The sequence below is a fragment of the Pimephales promelas genome, chromosome 14, assembly GCF_988280905.1.
Source record: "Pimephales promelas chromosome 14, fPimPro1.hap1.1, whole genome shotgun sequence".
In the NCBI taxonomy this organism is placed as follows: domain Eukaryota; kingdom Metazoa; phylum Chordata; class Actinopteri; order Cypriniformes; family Leuciscidae; genus Pimephales; species Pimephales promelas.
Genome location: NC_142782.1, coordinates 29665921 through 29684231, shown reverse-complemented (window position 1 = coordinate 29684231; position 18311 = coordinate 29665921). Strand labels below are relative to the sequence as shown.

The following is an 18311-nucleotide window of genomic DNA, read 5'->3' as shown; positions in this document are numbered from 1 at the left end:
AAACCTTTTGTAGAAGTGTATTGTTTTACAGGATATACTAATCGCTCTTTTTAATGCAGCACAGTACTGCAGTGATGTCATTTTGTAGGCCAACCTTTAAGTTTGCTTCACCCTGGTTCCCTCGACAAAAACCCAATAGTATTTTTCCATTGGCTTTTGGGTTATTTCTGAAAATAAGCTCTGTGATAAAAAGTGTTCATGATTCTCACACTTTTTGTTCATCAGGTGTAATCTTGACAAATCAGCACAACTTTTATGAATTTTGAAGCCTAAATACAATCGCCTGAAGGAAAATCTTAAATGAACAATGCCTGAAGCGTCACCACCATTAAGCTAAACCACTCTTTCAGCCTTTATTTAAAACATTTTTTTCCCCCGAAAGTTTGAGTTAGAAATACTCAGAGTTATTAGAGTTTCCTGTTTGAGTTTAATGCCCCCAACAACCTCTAGTCACATTTAGCCATTTTATAGCAGCCACCCTTTTCAAGACAAATACATGTTTAGAAACATGACTAGGTGGTATTACTGATGTTTTTTACGTGAAAATATCTTGTGCTTGCGCTACAGACCGTATTTCATGCATTGAACCAAAAACCCATTCAAAAAAACCTACTGACCTCTGGAAGATGAAACTGGAAGTGCTAAAATGCTAATTTTCATGATTGGCCCGCAAAAATACATCATACTTGCAGCACTCTAATAAGGATGGGTCCTGTCCAGCAATGACTTTATAAATGTCATAATAGTAGCCTAGGTGATTTTAAATTCCTCCAAATAACTCCTCTGAAACCAAACAATAGCCGAATATGACCAAATTAACAGACATTTTTATTGGCTGAAAACACTCCCCATCTCCGCAGCTCTCAAATCGTATTCAAGTGAGTTCAGATAGGCTTTGACGTCGGCGGAGATCATCCTAAGGCTAATTTCTTGTTGCTGACATCAAAATTGATGCAGATGTTAGCCACATTTAGAACAACACGAGGGTGAATTTTCATATTTGGGGCGAACTGCTACTTTAATGATGTTTACGTATTCATAAATGCATTTTTGTTCATTAACTTGGTCGGACAAACTAGATTACGGGAAAATGCTCGACTCGTTATGATGAGTTTAACGTTTGCAAAGCCTTTGTGGGGCCTGTCTTTGATTTATGAAGCGAGCAGCTTCGTAATTTTCCTCTTTGCTATGAAACTGTCCATCATTTTCCAGAAAAAGAAGGTGAGTGCTTTGTAAAAGCAGCTTGAACTGCCTTCAAATGATGCAGCATCTTTAGCTCCCTCGCTATCTGTCTTTCTCATCACCGTCTTATGAACAATATCTCCACTAGCCACCCACAGAAAGCAGCCCAGTGCAGGAGGAGAGAAGAGCTGTCTTAGCTTATCAGCATCAGGCCCGCTATTTACTTTATCTCTGTGGATTAGTTTTATTTGCTGCATAGCGCACTATCCGAGTGCTTGTGTAGAGCCCAACAAATGCACATGTCCACACTAATTGTACGCTTCTCTAGTAGTCTGAGGGCAGATATCCGCAGGCAGAAAACTACAATCAGAGCCGCACGCTAACGGGGACGGCTGGGAACGAGGGGAAGTGTGTGTTTGTATGGAAAAGCTTAAGGGAAGTGCAGAAAGTGAAAACTAAAACGTATGCGTGTGTTGCTCATCAACCATTTTGTCCTTAGGAGGACACTTAATATTCAACAATATTATCGATTTGACTGAACTGACACGAATTGAGCTGGACGATGACATCACTGTTTTCTGCAGAGCTGCTTTATAGAGGAAATGAACTAATTTAATAATTAATGATCTTTGCAACGGAACTGAATCAACACTGAACTGAACTGACTTTAGCTGAATAATGAGACTATTTTCTTCCTAGAGCTGCTGTACGGCCGAAATGAACTGTCCGCATCATTAAATCATTTTCCTGTTATCACCGTTAAGCTGCTTTGAAATATGTATTGTATAAAGCACTATATAAATAAAGGTTGTGACTTGAATAGACTTGATCAGAGTGATGTCATACGTTATCTGTGCTGTGATTGGCCAGCCCATGGTTCTTTTAAAGGAACTTTTTCACCAGATAAAACATTGATAACTTGAATTAATTAACAAATTAATAACAAATTGTACAACTACTATAAGTATATCCATTTATTCAACCTTACCGTTGACACACACAGTACACTCATGTTAAGCAGTACTGTATAGACCATTTCACAAGATGTAAACAACACTGGTCCAGAAGCACTTCCTGTTTCAGTTTTTTAACACTACATAAAAGCTGGGATAAAATACAACCAAGAGAACATTTAAAACTGAATCAAAAAGTTAAACAAACATCTTTAAGATGTTTTCTTTACATGTGAAATAAAGAAAACGGTTACAAACTGAAACAGGAAGTGCTTCTGGACCAGTGTTGTTTACATCTTGTGAAATGGTCTATATATAGCAAACCTCAAATTGTCGAAAAATTGGATATATACTTTACCTGCGTACAGTATACTCGCATAATGCAATATATTATATAGCAAATGTCAGCTGCGTGATTGTTTAAATTGTCACGTCATGAATTTCTGTGAAGCTGCGTTGAAACTCTGTGTATTGTAAAAAGCGTGTGTATTTATTTTTATTTGGAAGACATGGATGGACGTGGAAGGGGGAGACGTTTAATTTGAGTTGAATCGGGTGTAGATTAGGATATTGTTTTAGTCCAAACAGATTTCTTAATTAATTAAAGCCGACTATTTTAAGAAGCTTTAACCGGACCTACTGTCAAAGTCACCGTGGTTTAACCTTGTGTCGTCACGGTTTAGTTGAGGTTGGGTTGTACTGTGGCCGCTTTCCAGTTAATCATCAATATTGAGAATGTTTGTCTGTTCATTGGAACAAACACACCCTTGAGCTGTGTGTGTGTGTGTGTGTGAGTTTGTCAAAAAGACATATACAGACCCTGGTGTCATTCGCAGTGTGTTTATGGACATCGGCTTACATAGATCTGTGAGTTAACGTGGATTCAGTCCACATATGTAATAATTCTTAGAAACAGATAAATGATGCTTTCGCCTAAGTGAGCTGTGGAAATGACAGGCCCATCCTTCATACACACTCTCCTGCCGTATGTGGTAGACCCTCATTTTGACGCAGTGATGTATCGGGTCGTACCAAATAATGGGGTGTTCACAGGTATTTCTGTGTAGATACTATATAGCTGGAGAGGGCTCTTCATTTGTCAATTTTTGAACTAATATTCATTTTCATAATGTCATTTTAAGGAATATTCTGGGTTATTTACAATGTAACCAGTGAAGTGTGTTATGTGGGGCAGGTAAAAAATGTTTTATCTGTTTGGGGTCGATTTAAAAAAGACAGTAATGTGGTGAAATATTATTACCAAAATTTAAAATAATTGTTTTCTGTTTTAATAAAATGTACTTGGTAAAGCTGAATTGTCTACTCCACTCTTCAGTGGCACATGATCCTTCAGAAATCATTCTAATATGCTAATTTGGTCCTAATTTTGGTGCTAATTATTATTATTAATGTTGTTAAAGAGTTTTTGTCTAATATTTTTGTGGAAACTGTGATGTATTTTATATCAGGATTCTTTGATGAATTGAAAGTTTGAAAGTACAGCATTTATATGAAATAGATTCCATTTGTGACATTTTAAATGTTTTTACTGTCACTTTTTATCAATTTAATGCATCCTTGCTGAATAATATTTACTTAAAAAATTGATTTAAAAAAAAAAAACGTACTGATCCCAACCACTTAAATAAAATAAATAACACTTTTCAAACACTTTTTCTGTTCGCTGTTACTGGCCCAAACTGGACAGGCAGGGATGATTAAATAAATATCAGTATTTTGTGGTTACATGAAACTGGGAAAGAAGAACATTAAAAAAATGTGTACACTTCACCTTTAAACTGTACAGATAGAATCTGTGGCATGCTGTTGATTAAAGAAAATTACATAAAGTACAGTAATTTTGACTTCTCCCTCAGTTTTTACAAATCAGTGAAAGAAAAAAAATGATTTTTGAGATGGGGAGGAGGAACTGCTAATTATGTGTGTCCAAAGTAATTGCCACAGATACTGTCATGCTTTACAGTGAGTTGTACTTGACCTGGAATATTCCTTCAATATTATGTGTGCATCCATGTAGTAATTAAATAATTAGTTCAGGACACTTCATTTAGAACCAATTTGTGTATAGGACACTCAACCCTACATGTCACGCTGCACAGCATACTGAAATTAGTGACGCCTGACTGGTGATTTAATGGTGATTTCTTTCTCTTTTCCATGCAGAGCTCAGGAATGGAGGAGACGGTTTGGGAGCAGTACACTGTGACTCTACAACGGGTATGAAACTTATCTCTTTTACATGAACCTACTCAAACTAACCCACCCACTGCAGGTTTCAGAGTCACACGTTTAGATATGTTGTAGAAGAGCGGCTCGGCAGTTAACACATTTCATGTTTGTAACCAAAGAGGCCACATGCTGCACAGAGAGAGGATGGCCCTCTTAACAAAGCCCCTCTAACATATAACAATAGCTGAGATGTCAGTGTGCTGGGTCCAGGAGAATATTAGCTTTAGGATTATTATTTTATCTGTATTACTATTTGGTAACATTATGATTGTGTCAATGCCACTTTTGAGTATTCATTTATTTCTATAAAAAAAAGAACAAAAGTGTATGTATAGTCATTTAAAACGACAACAAAGACGAACAAACGAATGAAACGAAAAAACTAAAGAGGCTCACTCAAAATACTGGAGGCTCACTCTTTATTTATTGCAATTCATTTTAGTAAATGAACAGTGTGATCCGTTTCTTGTTCCCTTCATAATTATATCCACATGGACACATGCATGTATAAATGAACAGTAGATATCCCAAATAAGGTGTTTGCATGAGACACAATTGTCATATGCATGTACAGTAAACATGGACATTGTTACTAAGCACTTATTAGCATCAAAACACTTTGTGCTTGTGTTCTCCTTGTAGAAGTGCTTCAGCCTGTCAGATGAAGTTACCCCTCCCCCTCTCTCTTCCCATCTTGTCTTTCCTTCCTCCCATTCCTCTTTCCTCCAACATCATGCACAACAGGACGCGCATCTTTTATCTCCCGCGTGACAGATCGCAAGGGTTCACACACTATCCAAACACACACTGACATTATCACCACCATCTCATATCAGACTCATCCTGGGAAAGCATCTCGGCTCTTTGACATGTCAGATCCCTGAGTTCAGATAAGAATTGTCTTGTCTTATCGCAAACATAAAAGGGAAGATATAAGTTTTGGAAGTTTAAAAAAAAAAACAGACTTAGAATGAGGACAAGTTTATATGGCGTATCATTATCAATAAGGACTTGACAGTGTGAGAGATTCACTCGCATTTGCGACTAAAAAGTGTGTGAAATGTATTTAGGAGCACATGTGTGTTTTTTTTTTTTTTTTAAAGTCCCTCCGGTTCCTCGGTTTTATTCAATTTAAAGTCACAAAAAGCCTTAAATATCTTAAATGGTTGAAGTAACGTATTGATTATTTTTAAGAGGTCTTAATTTGGGGATGGAAAAACAGGAATCGCATTACAGCCTAATGTGATTTATTAAATAAGGTGCAATGCAATGCGGCGCCGTTCCACGCTCTACAGCTCCCAGTCAGTGAATACTGCACATTTATGCTAATAGCATGCTTATGATGAATTACAATGTTTACTTTATGGTGTTCATGTAATATGCTGTAGATGGCTGTAAGAGTGCATATTTTATCTTTTTTGAATAAGCAGCCGGCAATAGTAAAGCATAGACACATTAAAATAAGGCCACATTTTTCATAAGTTTATTCCCTGGTTATTATTGATAATTTCCTGGTTATTATTATAAACTGTATCTGACAATTAATTCAACTTAAATTTAGCAATTTTTTTGTGGCACAATAATCTGTTTACTTAAAAGAAGTTTTATTTTATTTATATATATATATATATATATATATATACATGCACATACACAGATTGAACTGTGTGTTTTTATATATATATATATATATATATATATATATATATATAATATAAATAAATAAATATATATATTTGTGTCTATATATATATATATATATATATATTACACACACACACAGTTTGACGTAGGCCAATAAATGATTACATAATTACTAAATACAGTTCGAATCTTATTCTAATGAAATAAATAATTTTCCTTATAAATGTCTCCTTGTATCCCTTTAAGGAAAATGCATTGTTTGTTCAATTGTGCCCCTAAAGGGTTTTTAATGTCCTCATAAATTTCTCAACTTGGGAGCCCGGTCTATTTCATTATTTTGGTATACATTTACTAATGCCAGCTGTAATATTATACAAGCTTTTGGTTACCGCCTACCCTAGTGTTAGTCTGTGCCATTGTCAGCCTCACTCGGTTTCACTCGTTGCTGTCAGGTTTTATCTCCAGCTTTAATTGGGCCTGAATATATTTGGAGCAGATTGCCAGATCAAGCCAGCGATACCCACTCATTAGACTGTTTATTCAGCGCTCCTCTGAGGCAGGTACAGCAGGTTGTTATTTGGCTAAGCAATGAGGTGGAACCACGTCTCCATTAGCTTTAGCGTGCAATGGCTTTCTGCAAAACCGCACTGTGGTGGCACGCAGTCAACGTTTTTGAGAGATTTATTTTAAGAGCGCACGGACGTGAGTGTGTAACACCGCTGGCCGTTTGCATGCTTCTAAGAAGCAATATTAAACAGTACTGCTTTGGGCAGGCTAGCTGTGATGTATGACTATGGAAATGCATTAGTGCTACTTTCACACTGAAAGTGATTTCTCTCTCTTTCTTTTGCAGGACTCTAAAATGGGCTTTGGAATTGCTGTGTCCGGCGGCCGGGACAATCCAAACGTGGAGAGCGGAGAGACGTCCATCATCGTGTCGGACGTGCTGCCAGGAGGACCAGCCGATGGACTGCTCTTGTACGCTTCACTCGCCTTACTAATGCATATGCGTTGAGCGTATTGGTAAACCATTATTTTACACCAACATAGGCCGGTTAATAAGTATCGAGTTTTCACATGACATGAAATTAAAATTGACTCTGCTTACTGCCCTAATAAATGTCCTTGGTGTTATCGTGCGTGTTATATTAGCGCATGTTAATCAAAAGAGGAAAAAGTATTGCTTTTCATAATCGTTTATCAATGTAATAACTTTATACATTTCAACAAACAGCTTATTTTTATTGAAATGTAACAGTAACACGGTCAGGGACTCTGATTCACTTCGTGCCTAACAACGCCTTTACATCCGTTACTTATTTACAATACAACACAGCCTCGAGGACCTTATTGCTTACATACTGTAGAATCGAATGTTGACTTTTGTTTTGTTTTGCTTGTGGACAGTGAGAATGACCGAGTGATACTGGTCAACGCCATCACCATGGATAATGTGCCTCATTCTTTTGCTGTGCAGTCACTTCGGAAATGTGGGAAAGTGGCCAAAATAGTGAGTATTTGTCAAGTTGACCTTTATGAGAGGCCTGCTAAAACAAGTTACTTTGGTTATTAGCATAGGTTAGCAGTGTCAAATGTTAACTTTTTTATTTTTAAGCGTCAATATTTGCCTTTCAAGGTATTATTTTTACCTTTTAAAGATTTAAAAAAAAATGTTTTAACCCACCACTCATGTCAAATACATTAGTTTCAAAATGAATATGAATATTATTTAATATTCTATGAATTAAATATTACAGATGTTACCTATAAAATCCAATCAACATCAAATACAAAAGGAATGTGAGATATAAATGTAATAACATTAATGCTTTACTCGGATACAATTTAAATGTGTTTGTTAAATTATTTTTAAGACTTGAGTTTACATTTTACGATTATTATTATTAAGAAAACAGATAAAAAGCAAAATCTGAAATCTGAAAACATTCGAATTTTTTTTTGCCATTTTTGACAATTTTAGATTTAAATTTTGCAGTTTTGCCCCAAGCGCTGTTTAAAGCGATACTCAACTTTTTTGGAAATAGGCTCATTTTACAACTCCCCCATAGTTGGCTTTTACCGTTTTCAAATCCATTCAGACAATTTTCTGATATTTAGAAGAATATCAGTAACCAGACAGTTTCTGGTCCCATTGACTTCCATAATAGGAAAAAGAAAAGAAAAGTGGAGTATCCCTTTAAGTTCTGTTTGAAAACTAATACACATGCAGCATTCAAGTGAATGTACTGCAATCAATCCCTGCTTAAAGTAATTGTCATATAGTAAGATCAAGCTCTTATGTCTTTTTGATAACAGTGGGCTGATTGTAAAAAAGACTAATTATATTCATTCGCTTCCCACAGACTGTAAAGAGGCCACGCAAGGTGTCTGTCCTCAAGCGGCCCCCTTCCCCGAGTGTAGATAGCCGTGATTACAACATATCCAGCTATTATCCCGAGGACAACCGCAGTGTTCACAGTGACCCAGACTCTGATTACCCTCGGGGAAATGGCGGCCTGGGCTACCCCCGTGACAGAGAGCATGACCGCAGCCTCGACAAGAGCCGGATAGACTACCTCGATCCGGATTACCGCAGCCAGGACTACGACTCTCGGCGGGAACGAAGCAGAGGCAGGAGCACAGAGAGATCGCCCAGCTCTGACAGCGGCTACCGCAGGGACGGCAGTCGGGGACGGACACTGGAGCGTGGATCCAGCCCGGAGCCTCGCTATCATAAGCAGCAAAGTAGAGGCCGTGGTGGAGGAGGAAGCCCTGCCGGAAGCTACGGGAGGGACCAGGGCTATGACACGCGCAGGTATGACACCCGTTTGGATGACAAGATGATTAGGAGTCACAGCAGGGACCGGCTGCAGGATCACTCACCTTCACCCAGCAAAGAGCGGGACAGAGGAAGAGACCTTCAAAACTATGAGCCCCTGGAGCCGCCCATCAATGTGATGCTGGTGAAAAACAGGCCTAATGAAGGTGAGAACCTCGGGTTTAGCTTGTAGATAATAGAGTTAGGTAGGGATGCACCGAAATGAAAATTCTTGGCCGAAACCGAAAAAGAGGAAACCAAGGCCGAAAACCGAAACACCGAAAGAAATTATGCCAATTATCAGTATCATTGCATTTATGGCTATGACTGTGTACAAACGTTACTAAAATCAAGGCATTGCAATTGCATAAATTAATATAAATAAATAAATTACAAATTATGCAAATATTTATTTAGCACAATGCACAGTATAAAATAAAATTCAAACTAAAATGTTTTTGACCCCACTCATGTGTACATTAAATAATAATCTAATGGCCTGCAGAAAGGTTTTAAAATTAAATGTTCTCTCAAAAACAAAGCCGAGTGCAAACTTCTTCTCATCACACCAGCACCCTTTGCACGTCTAAGTTTCTTACATTTTAAAAATTTAGCATACAATAGCATAAAAAAGCCTTTTTAAATGAACAAAGGTCCATTATTAATACAAATGTATATGAAACTTAACAAAACATGTTTAGTGAATGTAGAAAATATTTAAGAGAGCATTTAGTTCTATACATACATGTTCCCATATATATATTTTTTGTAATGTCACACAAGTAATAATCTCAGGGTTTACTGGGTTTTACATGATTATTTTTGTATTGGTGGTGGTATACTAAAAAATAAACATTGTCATGTGTTTATCTTTCTTCTTCTCACCGATTCCTAATGGTTAGAGGACAGTTACTTGAGTCGTCCCCTGTCGTTTCAAGGAATAGTACAACGGAGAGCGGGTCCAGTATAAACGCCTCGACCGTTTGGAGCGGTGCGCGCGCTGTCTGAGGAGACTTGCGCATACTTTCGCCTGCCTCCGCAGCGCGAGTCTCCACAGTTTATACTTGACCCGCTCGCATCCGGAGTCGTTGTCATGGCGGCGCGCATTGTTTAGAGCAGATATAGGTGGATAAACAAGGCTTCCGTCTCCTCGCGGGTTCAGATTCACTGAAATACGTCCGCACCGCAAACATGTTGCTTCAGACAAGCACGTGCAGGTCGCGGTTTCTGTTTGCATCATCACAACATTTCGGCCGTATTGTTTCGGTGATAAGTCTTTCGGCCGAAAACCGAAAATGCACTTTTGGGCCATTTTCGGCCGAAAATTTTCGGTGGCCGAATATTCGGTGCATCCCTAGAGTTAGGTGACTGAAATGATTAGAAACGGTTTATTTTGAAATGGACATCTTTTGTCACATTACAAATGTCTTTACTGTAACTTTTGATCAATTTAATGCATCCTCGCTGAATAAAAGTATTAATTTCTAAACTTCAGCTTACTGATGGCAAACTTTAAAACAAAGCCTTTTTTGTAGTTTATTAAAGGGGAGGTTTCTGAAATATGCTTTTGGCCAATGTTGATATTTGAAATCAACACAAACAAACACACCCCTTATTCAATGCTTCTTCATGGGCGTTATTAAAGGAAATACTCAATGTGAATCAATGTTTACAGTAAACATATTTTCTCAAGTTCATATATTCTCATGCAATTAACCTTTGTGACAACTGTTTGTAGCATATTGATGCTAAAAAAAATCTGATTTTAAATCACAGGAATAAATTAAATTTTGAAATATATTAAAATAGAAAACAAATATTTTTAAATTGTAACATTCATGTCTTCATTTAGTTTAATTATTAGTCTTCATTTAATTAGTCTTCATGTTGCTCTGCACAGTCCAGTATAGTTTGTGAGACCCGGGACCCCATCCTTCAATAGCAGCCTCTTTCCAAAACGGCATTATATTGTGAAATGTTCACTAAATAATCCATGCTAAAATGTGCGGCAAAACCGTAACATCATATATTTTAATAGTTCATCAATCATTTTTATCTCAATAGTGTAAAATATGGCATATGATCCCTTTACAGCTGCAGAGCCTTTATTCCTGCAGTAGAGATGAGGTCAGATGCTCCGGAAATTACACACAACATAAAAATACCATCTGAGCTTCACACACGTGAACAGGGCAGCTGGCTCTCTCTCTGTCCTATTGTAATTCATTCTGTAAACTCATTCTGTTTTCTCCATACATCCATCCTAAAAAAAATGTTGTCCTCAGTAGATTTTGATGATATTTTAATCTGATTTATTTATGATGGCTCTGTCTGGAGATAGATTTCAGAGGGGGTACATTCTTGTGACTTCACATAAAGCGGTCCGTCTCTTCCGATTTCCTCACCAGCTGCTCATAACCCTCAGCTCAGAAGGGCAAAGCGCGTGGCGCTGTTTATTACCAGATTATGCCTTAGTTTGGGAAACAGGAAACGTTTTTCTTTAGAATAATATTTAAACCAAAAAATGTTCATCGTATTTAGTTCTGTTACCGGTTCTTGAGCGCTCAGAGCTCTGATTCTGCCTGTCGGATCGATATTCCATATTTGATTGACAGCTGGAGGGATTGCTGAGTGCTTAAAAGGGTCAAGGTCATCATGGTTGTTAGGTTCATGTTAGCGTTGCTGAACAAAACCAATGTTTCATTGTGTTTCGTTTTAGAGTATGGCCTCCGGCTGGGCAGCCAGATCTTCATCAAAGAGATGACCGGCACTGGATTGGCTGCCAGAGATGGAAATCTCCAGGAGGGCGACATCATTCTCAAGGTTCCTATAAGACTCTTCACACAACAGCCATATTCACACTTGAAATCTATCACAACCCAGTAATTACTAGAACAACAGTAGCTTTACTGTAACAGTAACAGTAGCTTTTGTGTTTAATATTTCATTGTTGATTTTGTTTACTAGAACTATATATCTTAATAAAATGAAGTTAATAATAAAATATAAATATTAGAGGAAAACAGTTAACTTGAAAAAAAAAACTTAAATGACAAATAGAATAGTGAAATGAAATGTTTTACTTCAAGTACTAAATTAGTAAAAGCTATATTGAAATATTAAAAAAAAAACATATGACAAAAAAAAAAAAATTACAATTAAAACTGGCCATGTAAAAATAAAAGCCAATTTAAAATTTTATTTAAATACTATAATAGTAAAACAGTAAATACATAATACAAAAAAAAAATCTGCACATCTTTGCTGATGGGTAATATGTTCATGATTTCACACGATTTAAAGACAATGACATACACCCAATTTATGAAATTAAACTTTTTTTAAATATTTTACAGTACATTTTAAGTAATTTTACTTAATATTTATGTATCTAATTAACTGTAAAATAATAATATGATGTTAAATAATATATTTTAAATTTACTCTAGTTTTTGACATTAATTGTATTAGTAAATGCTGTGACAGTACCAAGGGAGATAATAAATCATTATGATTTATGTTTTTATCGTGGAAAATATCTGCTGATTTATCAACCTTGTCAATGTATGTATATATAGTTGGGGTGACTGTTCGCACACCTCCACCAAAATGGCATTCAAAACTCAAGCCTTTTGACATCAGACTCATGTCGTAGCACCATAGCGTTATAAAAGCTTAAACCATTAAAGGGGTCATGAACTGGCTTTTTAAATTTTATTATATTGTTGTTTGAGGTCAACTTATGACATTCGCTTGGTTTTTACATTAAAAAACATCAAAATTAATAAGTAATTGACTATTTTTTACCCTTGTTTTGAGCCTAGCTCAAAAATGCTCTGTTTTTATGGGCGTCGTCTAATGTGTGGATTGGTGGGCGGGGCTAAACCGGCCGTGTTGAAGCAGGCGGGGGTGATGTTTTATCCTCTTTGACGTCATACAAAACGAGTTGTTTGCTAAGGCTGGTGTCAATAAAAGCTTTTATTGGACTAGCAAGGACGTTTTCAGTTCTGAAATTTACAGGATATTCTTATAATATGATGTCCTCTTAGATGTCAAAAGCTTTAGGAAAATTTGATTTCTCAGTTCATCACCCCTTTAACGTTACATGTTTTGTTTTTTCCAGATCAACGGAACGGTGACCGAGAACCTCTCGCTGAGTGACGCCGGCAAGCTGATTGAGAAATCACGGGGCAAGCTGCAACTGGTGGTGCAAAGAGACCATCGTCAGGTCCTGGTGCGCATCCCTGCCCTGGCAGACAGCGACTCGGAGCCTGACGGTAAGTTTCTTCTCTCATGCAGCATCGGTCCGTAGACTAGTCTCCATTACAGCGCTTCCTGAGCCGTGGTGCTCACCCTCTGGCTGTTTGCTCTCTAACTCCACACTTTAATTAAAAGCAGATAGCATGAATTGGCTCTGATAAATCAGATTAGTAATATCATGTACACATTCACCAGGCACTGAGGCTGTAATAAATTACAGTTAATTATGCGAATCACTATTAATAGACTCGAAATGAGTGTCGAAGCACAAAACACAATTTGTCACCGTCTGTGTCAGAGCATGGTTATCATCCACTGGCACAATTTGAACTATATGCCATGGATTTATTAAATCTGGTCCTCTACACAGAGATGATACTGTTATGGAGTCGGACATGGGTTATGGTTATAGATTGATAGTACAAGTATATTTAACAGGAACACACAGTCATTTAGAAATTACAAGACTGTTTTGTTTTTAGCAAAGAGCTGAGATTTACTGACTCCATATTATATACCTGCTATTATCATCCGTCTCGGATTATCTGAGCACTAGTGGACCACGTCAGAGACAGTATAAGGACACAACCCGTTTGTAGAAAAATGAATGGGAGGAATCGCAACACTCAATATGGCAGCTGAGTTAAAGGAAGTCCTTTCTGATAAAAGATACAAAGGCTCCACATATTACTTTTTTATTCCAGAGAGCACATACAAATAGTGTTGTTGTTTTTTGCATGATTAAAAAATACTTTTATACTTACTTTTATACTTTTAAAACAATGAGTGGTAGATACAGCTTTTAAAGAAAATGTACATCAGATAGTAGAAGCCATAACATATAATTTATTATAATTCACATGTATACTGTTCACTGTATAAATTTATAAATGTGTATATGTGTGTATATATATATATATATATATATATATATATATATATATATTATTTAATCAATTTAAATCATAAATTAACTATTATAATAAATTAATTTAAAGAAAAAAGGGGTATGATTTTTTAAAAATATTTTTTTATATATATTTAAAAAATATATTTATTTTTTATTATTTATTTATTTATTTTTAAGTGCATGGACATAAATGGATGATAATAGCAGGTATCTTAACCTTTCTATCAGATACATAGGCACTTAAACACAATGAATATTTTAACACCAGAAAGATGCGCTCACCTGAGAAAAAGCAAACCGCTTACAACAGAAATGCTATTTTTGTGTTCTCTTTTTACAGATAATACAGATATGTCATACTTTTAGCTGATGGACCGCTGAGACACAACATAAAGTCTGGTTGCCTTTAATCTTTAATCATGACTGTGCCTCAACAAACCTGTAAAACTTTCACACTGTGCTCTTATGTTTAATGCTAACCTCCTTTTTTAATACCGTCTTTAACAATAAATAAGTCTGCTCAATGTTCTGTCTGTGTGGTGGTGACTTATTTATCATAAAAGAGAAACCGTGTCTGGAAGGATGACAGTCTCTCGGATGCTATTTCATACTCTTCAGCTGTTGTTAGGGTGGGACAGCTGGATATCGTATGGCTTTTACAGATCTACCATCCTCAAGGTATTAAATGCAGGTGGAAGTAAATTTCAGTACAGAAAAAGCGTCCGCTTGCAAAGGGGGGCAGGGCAGAACAGCTAAATGCATTTCCATTTCATGTTTGCATTCATCGGCAGTGGAACATGAGTCACTGTATGCGTTGTGTATGCTGCTTCGTGCCGGTTGGAGAAGTTAAATTAAGATGTGATTTACACCCTGCCATAAAAATGCAGTTCATTGCCTCTTGCGCACCATTGTGCACTACTTTTCATTTTGACTAGATGATGTGATAGCCGGCTTTCTGCTATTTCCTCATTTTTATTTTTCAGTGTATTCAAGAAGCTGTGACTTTGTAGTGTAGCATGCTTGAACATGTTGAACTTTACTGTCGTAAATCAGCACTGTCCCCTGTGTCTTTATCTTCAGTTAGTTTTGTATGCAATAGGATGTCACAGTCACCCCTGCATGTGTCTCATTGTTCTATGTAAATTCAGGTAATTGTGTTTAAAGACATCATGACGGCAATGGAATTCGCAATGCATTTGACTTTCATAATATACAGTAAAACAGTATATTCAATGGGAAATTGACTGTGTGCTGTGGGATTTGAATGAATTGTTATGGAGGAGGAAAGTATTACATTTTTGAAAATTGTTACGAAAGTATATTTTTGCTTTTTAGGAAATAAAATAAGGTAAAAAAAGTAAATAGTTAAATCTTTAATATGTTGTCTTTTAACACATGTACTGTGTAAGTGCCATTTGTTTATTCTTAGTCACTAGTAGGTCTGGGCGATATAATAGGAAACACTCTTAATATACCACTACTATGTTACAGGTGAAATAAAATTGTCATATTAAAAATATTTTCATAATATTTTGAATGTTTTATTATCATTTAAGTTTTAAAACAATATAATCTGTATATTTTTATACTATTTTATACTATTAAATATAGTTATTTTTATGTCTAAATGTCAGTATTATTTATATAAAATATAATGATATCAAGAAATGTGTTTATATATATATATATATATATATATTAGTTACAGTGCTTAATGTTTGTTCTTAATGTTAGTTAAAATGAATCTTTGTTGTTTTTAATTAATAAAAACATATTCATTGTTAGTTCATGTTAGTTCAGAGCATTAAATATTAACAGATACAACTTTTGATTTCAATAACGTATTAGTAAATATTGAAATTAACATGAACTTTGATTAATAAATGCTTTGAGTTATGCAAAATGAGTTATTTTTGTTGTTAGTCCATGTTAACTATAATGTTAACATCTGGAAACCTTTTTTGTAAAGTTTTAATCTATTGTATACACACACACACAAATATATATAAAGTGTTTCCCCCAGAATATTGCAATATCGCCCAGCCCTGGGTCTAGCTAGCCTTTGCATGTACAGTATGTCTGTGTGTTTGCTCTCTTTCATTCTCTCTGTTGCTCTGCACGTGTTGTCACAGTAGCGCTGCAGATAATGCTGTTTGGGGTTGTAGTCAGGGAGTATACAGCAGCTGTGTCTACTCTGTGGTCTGTCCTCCCCCTCGTAAGAGACAGACTGTAATTTCATCCCCACCCAACAGATGGAAACACGCCTGGAAAACAACAGCTCCCTGATCCTCCTGATATTCTCCCGAATCTGTGTTTGCATGCGACTAATAATCCACAAATAATCTGACCAATAGCCCATCGGAATGAAAATCGCTCAAGTACAGAACAGGGGGAAAAAATCAATTTCAGCTTGATCTGAATAAATTAAGAGATTGGTTTTCCATCTGATTTTCCATTTAAATAAATGTATGGGATAATTTTAGATATACACTCTCTATGGTGAGATACTGAATCTACTGGTATTTTCTTCTTTAATCATCTGACAGAACTCGAAAGCTTCTTGTTCTTAAGATAACGTGACACTTGATAACGCTCTTGAACGGCGTGCTCAGAGTTCAGAACAAATGGAACAGGCATGTAAACATTTTAATTTTGCAGCAGATTTTAGGGACCATAACATTACATTTGGAATCTGTCGTCAGATTGATTTTAAATTGGATCAAGGACAATTTGTGCATGTAGACATAGAGGATAAAAGTCACTCGTTTAATTTCACAAAAAAGTAGCTTTTTAGCTCAAAATTAGTATTTGAACAATTTCTAGTTGTCAATTGTTAGTTGTGTGTGTGTATAAAATACTATTTATTTTTTTGTATTTTAAATATTGGAGAATATTACATATTTTTGATTATTATAAAAAAATTATTTTATATAAAAAAATTATTTTTTTTTAATTCTTTTTTTATAGAAAAAATAAATATAATAATAAATAAATTGATTTTTAAAAACTTTTCCACTTTTTTGTGTTTTGGTGTTTTTAAATATTCAAAAACGATTAAAAATTCTGTTTATTTTCATGTTTGAATCCCAGATTTCGCTGTTTCAGACTTTTTAACCCCACTGTAGTATCAAACATCTGTATCACTTGCAGATTTCTGCCCTTCCTCAGTAAAAAATGTTAGCAATTTTTTTTAACACTGTATCTACAGCAGTGCTGGGATCATATTTGTGTCTGTTTACACTGAGCTCTGAAGCAGGTGGGCGGAAGTGTCTTTGTTACGGATGGAGTGTGTTGTAGATTTGCAGGACGGGCATGGCGTCCCGCCCACCAGCGGCGCTCAGAAGAGCGAGAGGAGTTCTGTTAATGCACTGGACATGCACTTAGATCACCAGCAGACCACACAGTAACTCTTTTCTTTTTCCCCGGCCGTCACTACTTCTGTCTTGCTTTCTCTTTCAGGGCGATGCTTCACTTTCCTTGCTCTGCGTCTTGGTGGTTTTACATGTTATCAAATAATTCTTAACTTCCCTGGACAACGTAGAGCTCTAAAATGAGAAATTATAGGAGTAGTTCACCCTCATTTCGATATAAAAGACTTTCTTTCTTTTGTGTCGCGAAATGTTTAATACATTCTACACTGTAAAAAATATTGTTGGTTTAACTTAAAAAAATTAAGTAACTTGGTTGCCTTAAAATTTTAAGTTCATTCAAATGGAAAAAGTGAGTTAATACAATGAAGGAGATTGATTTAATCATCAGAAACTCAAAATGATATGCTATCTGAACTAAATAAATTAAGTTGTTTTGACAAAAGAACACATGTTGTGATTACAAATCATGAAAATATATTTGTTTACAGTGTATACAACAGTGACAATGATACAATAAAACATAAAAAAGTAGTTCATATGAGTCACCAAGACACGAATTGGCAATTGTTTCACTGACTCTGTGATTTGGTTGCAACGATTAGTTACCCACTCGAAACTGATTGAGTAACTCAGGTTTAGAATGACTCGAGTTTGAGTAAATGATGACAGAATTTCCGTTTTTATTTATTTTCTGTTTTTGGGGGGTGAACTGTTCCTTTTAACTATCAAAGTATCTTTAATGTATGCAAGCACTAGCTGCTTTTGCACACGTCTCTGCTCTCCAAGGCAGTTGCTGTACTGTAGATGTCACTTCCTGTCTGTCCTTTTTCTCTACCTTTCTCAGGGTGTTCAGTTCCTAAAGATTAATCACGCCTGTCCAACACACTTTCTGCCTCTGTATAACACTGCTATTAGTCTCTTCA

General features: G+C 36.0%; 1 protein-coding gene across 7 annotated transcripts in view; it reads left to right on the top strand.

Moving 5' to 3' along the window:
• The window catches only part of tjp2b (tight junction protein 2b (zona occludens 2)), a 64491-nt gene that overhangs the window by 26304 nt on the left and 19876 nt on the right, over positions 1-18311 (top strand). For 4 of the 7 annotated variants that reach the window (XM_039664986.2, XM_039664996.2, XM_089119812.1 and 1 more), the window contains exons 2-7: positions 4320-4373; positions 6883-7007; positions 7437-7539; positions 8393-9014; positions 11567-11670; positions 12971-13124. In XM_039664986.2, the coding sequence (XP_039520920.2) occupies positions 4320-4373; positions 6883-7007; positions 7437-7539; positions 8393-9014; positions 11567-11670; positions 12971-13124 (1162 nt within the window). Of the gene's footprint in view, positions 1-3022; positions 3197-4319; positions 4374-6882; positions 7008-7436; positions 7540-8392; positions 9015-11566; positions 11671-12970; positions 13125-14357; positions 14547-18311 lie in introns of those variants that run through there. The other 3 variants (XM_089119814.1, XM_089119815.1, XM_039665005.2) reach the window with 3 other exon arrangements.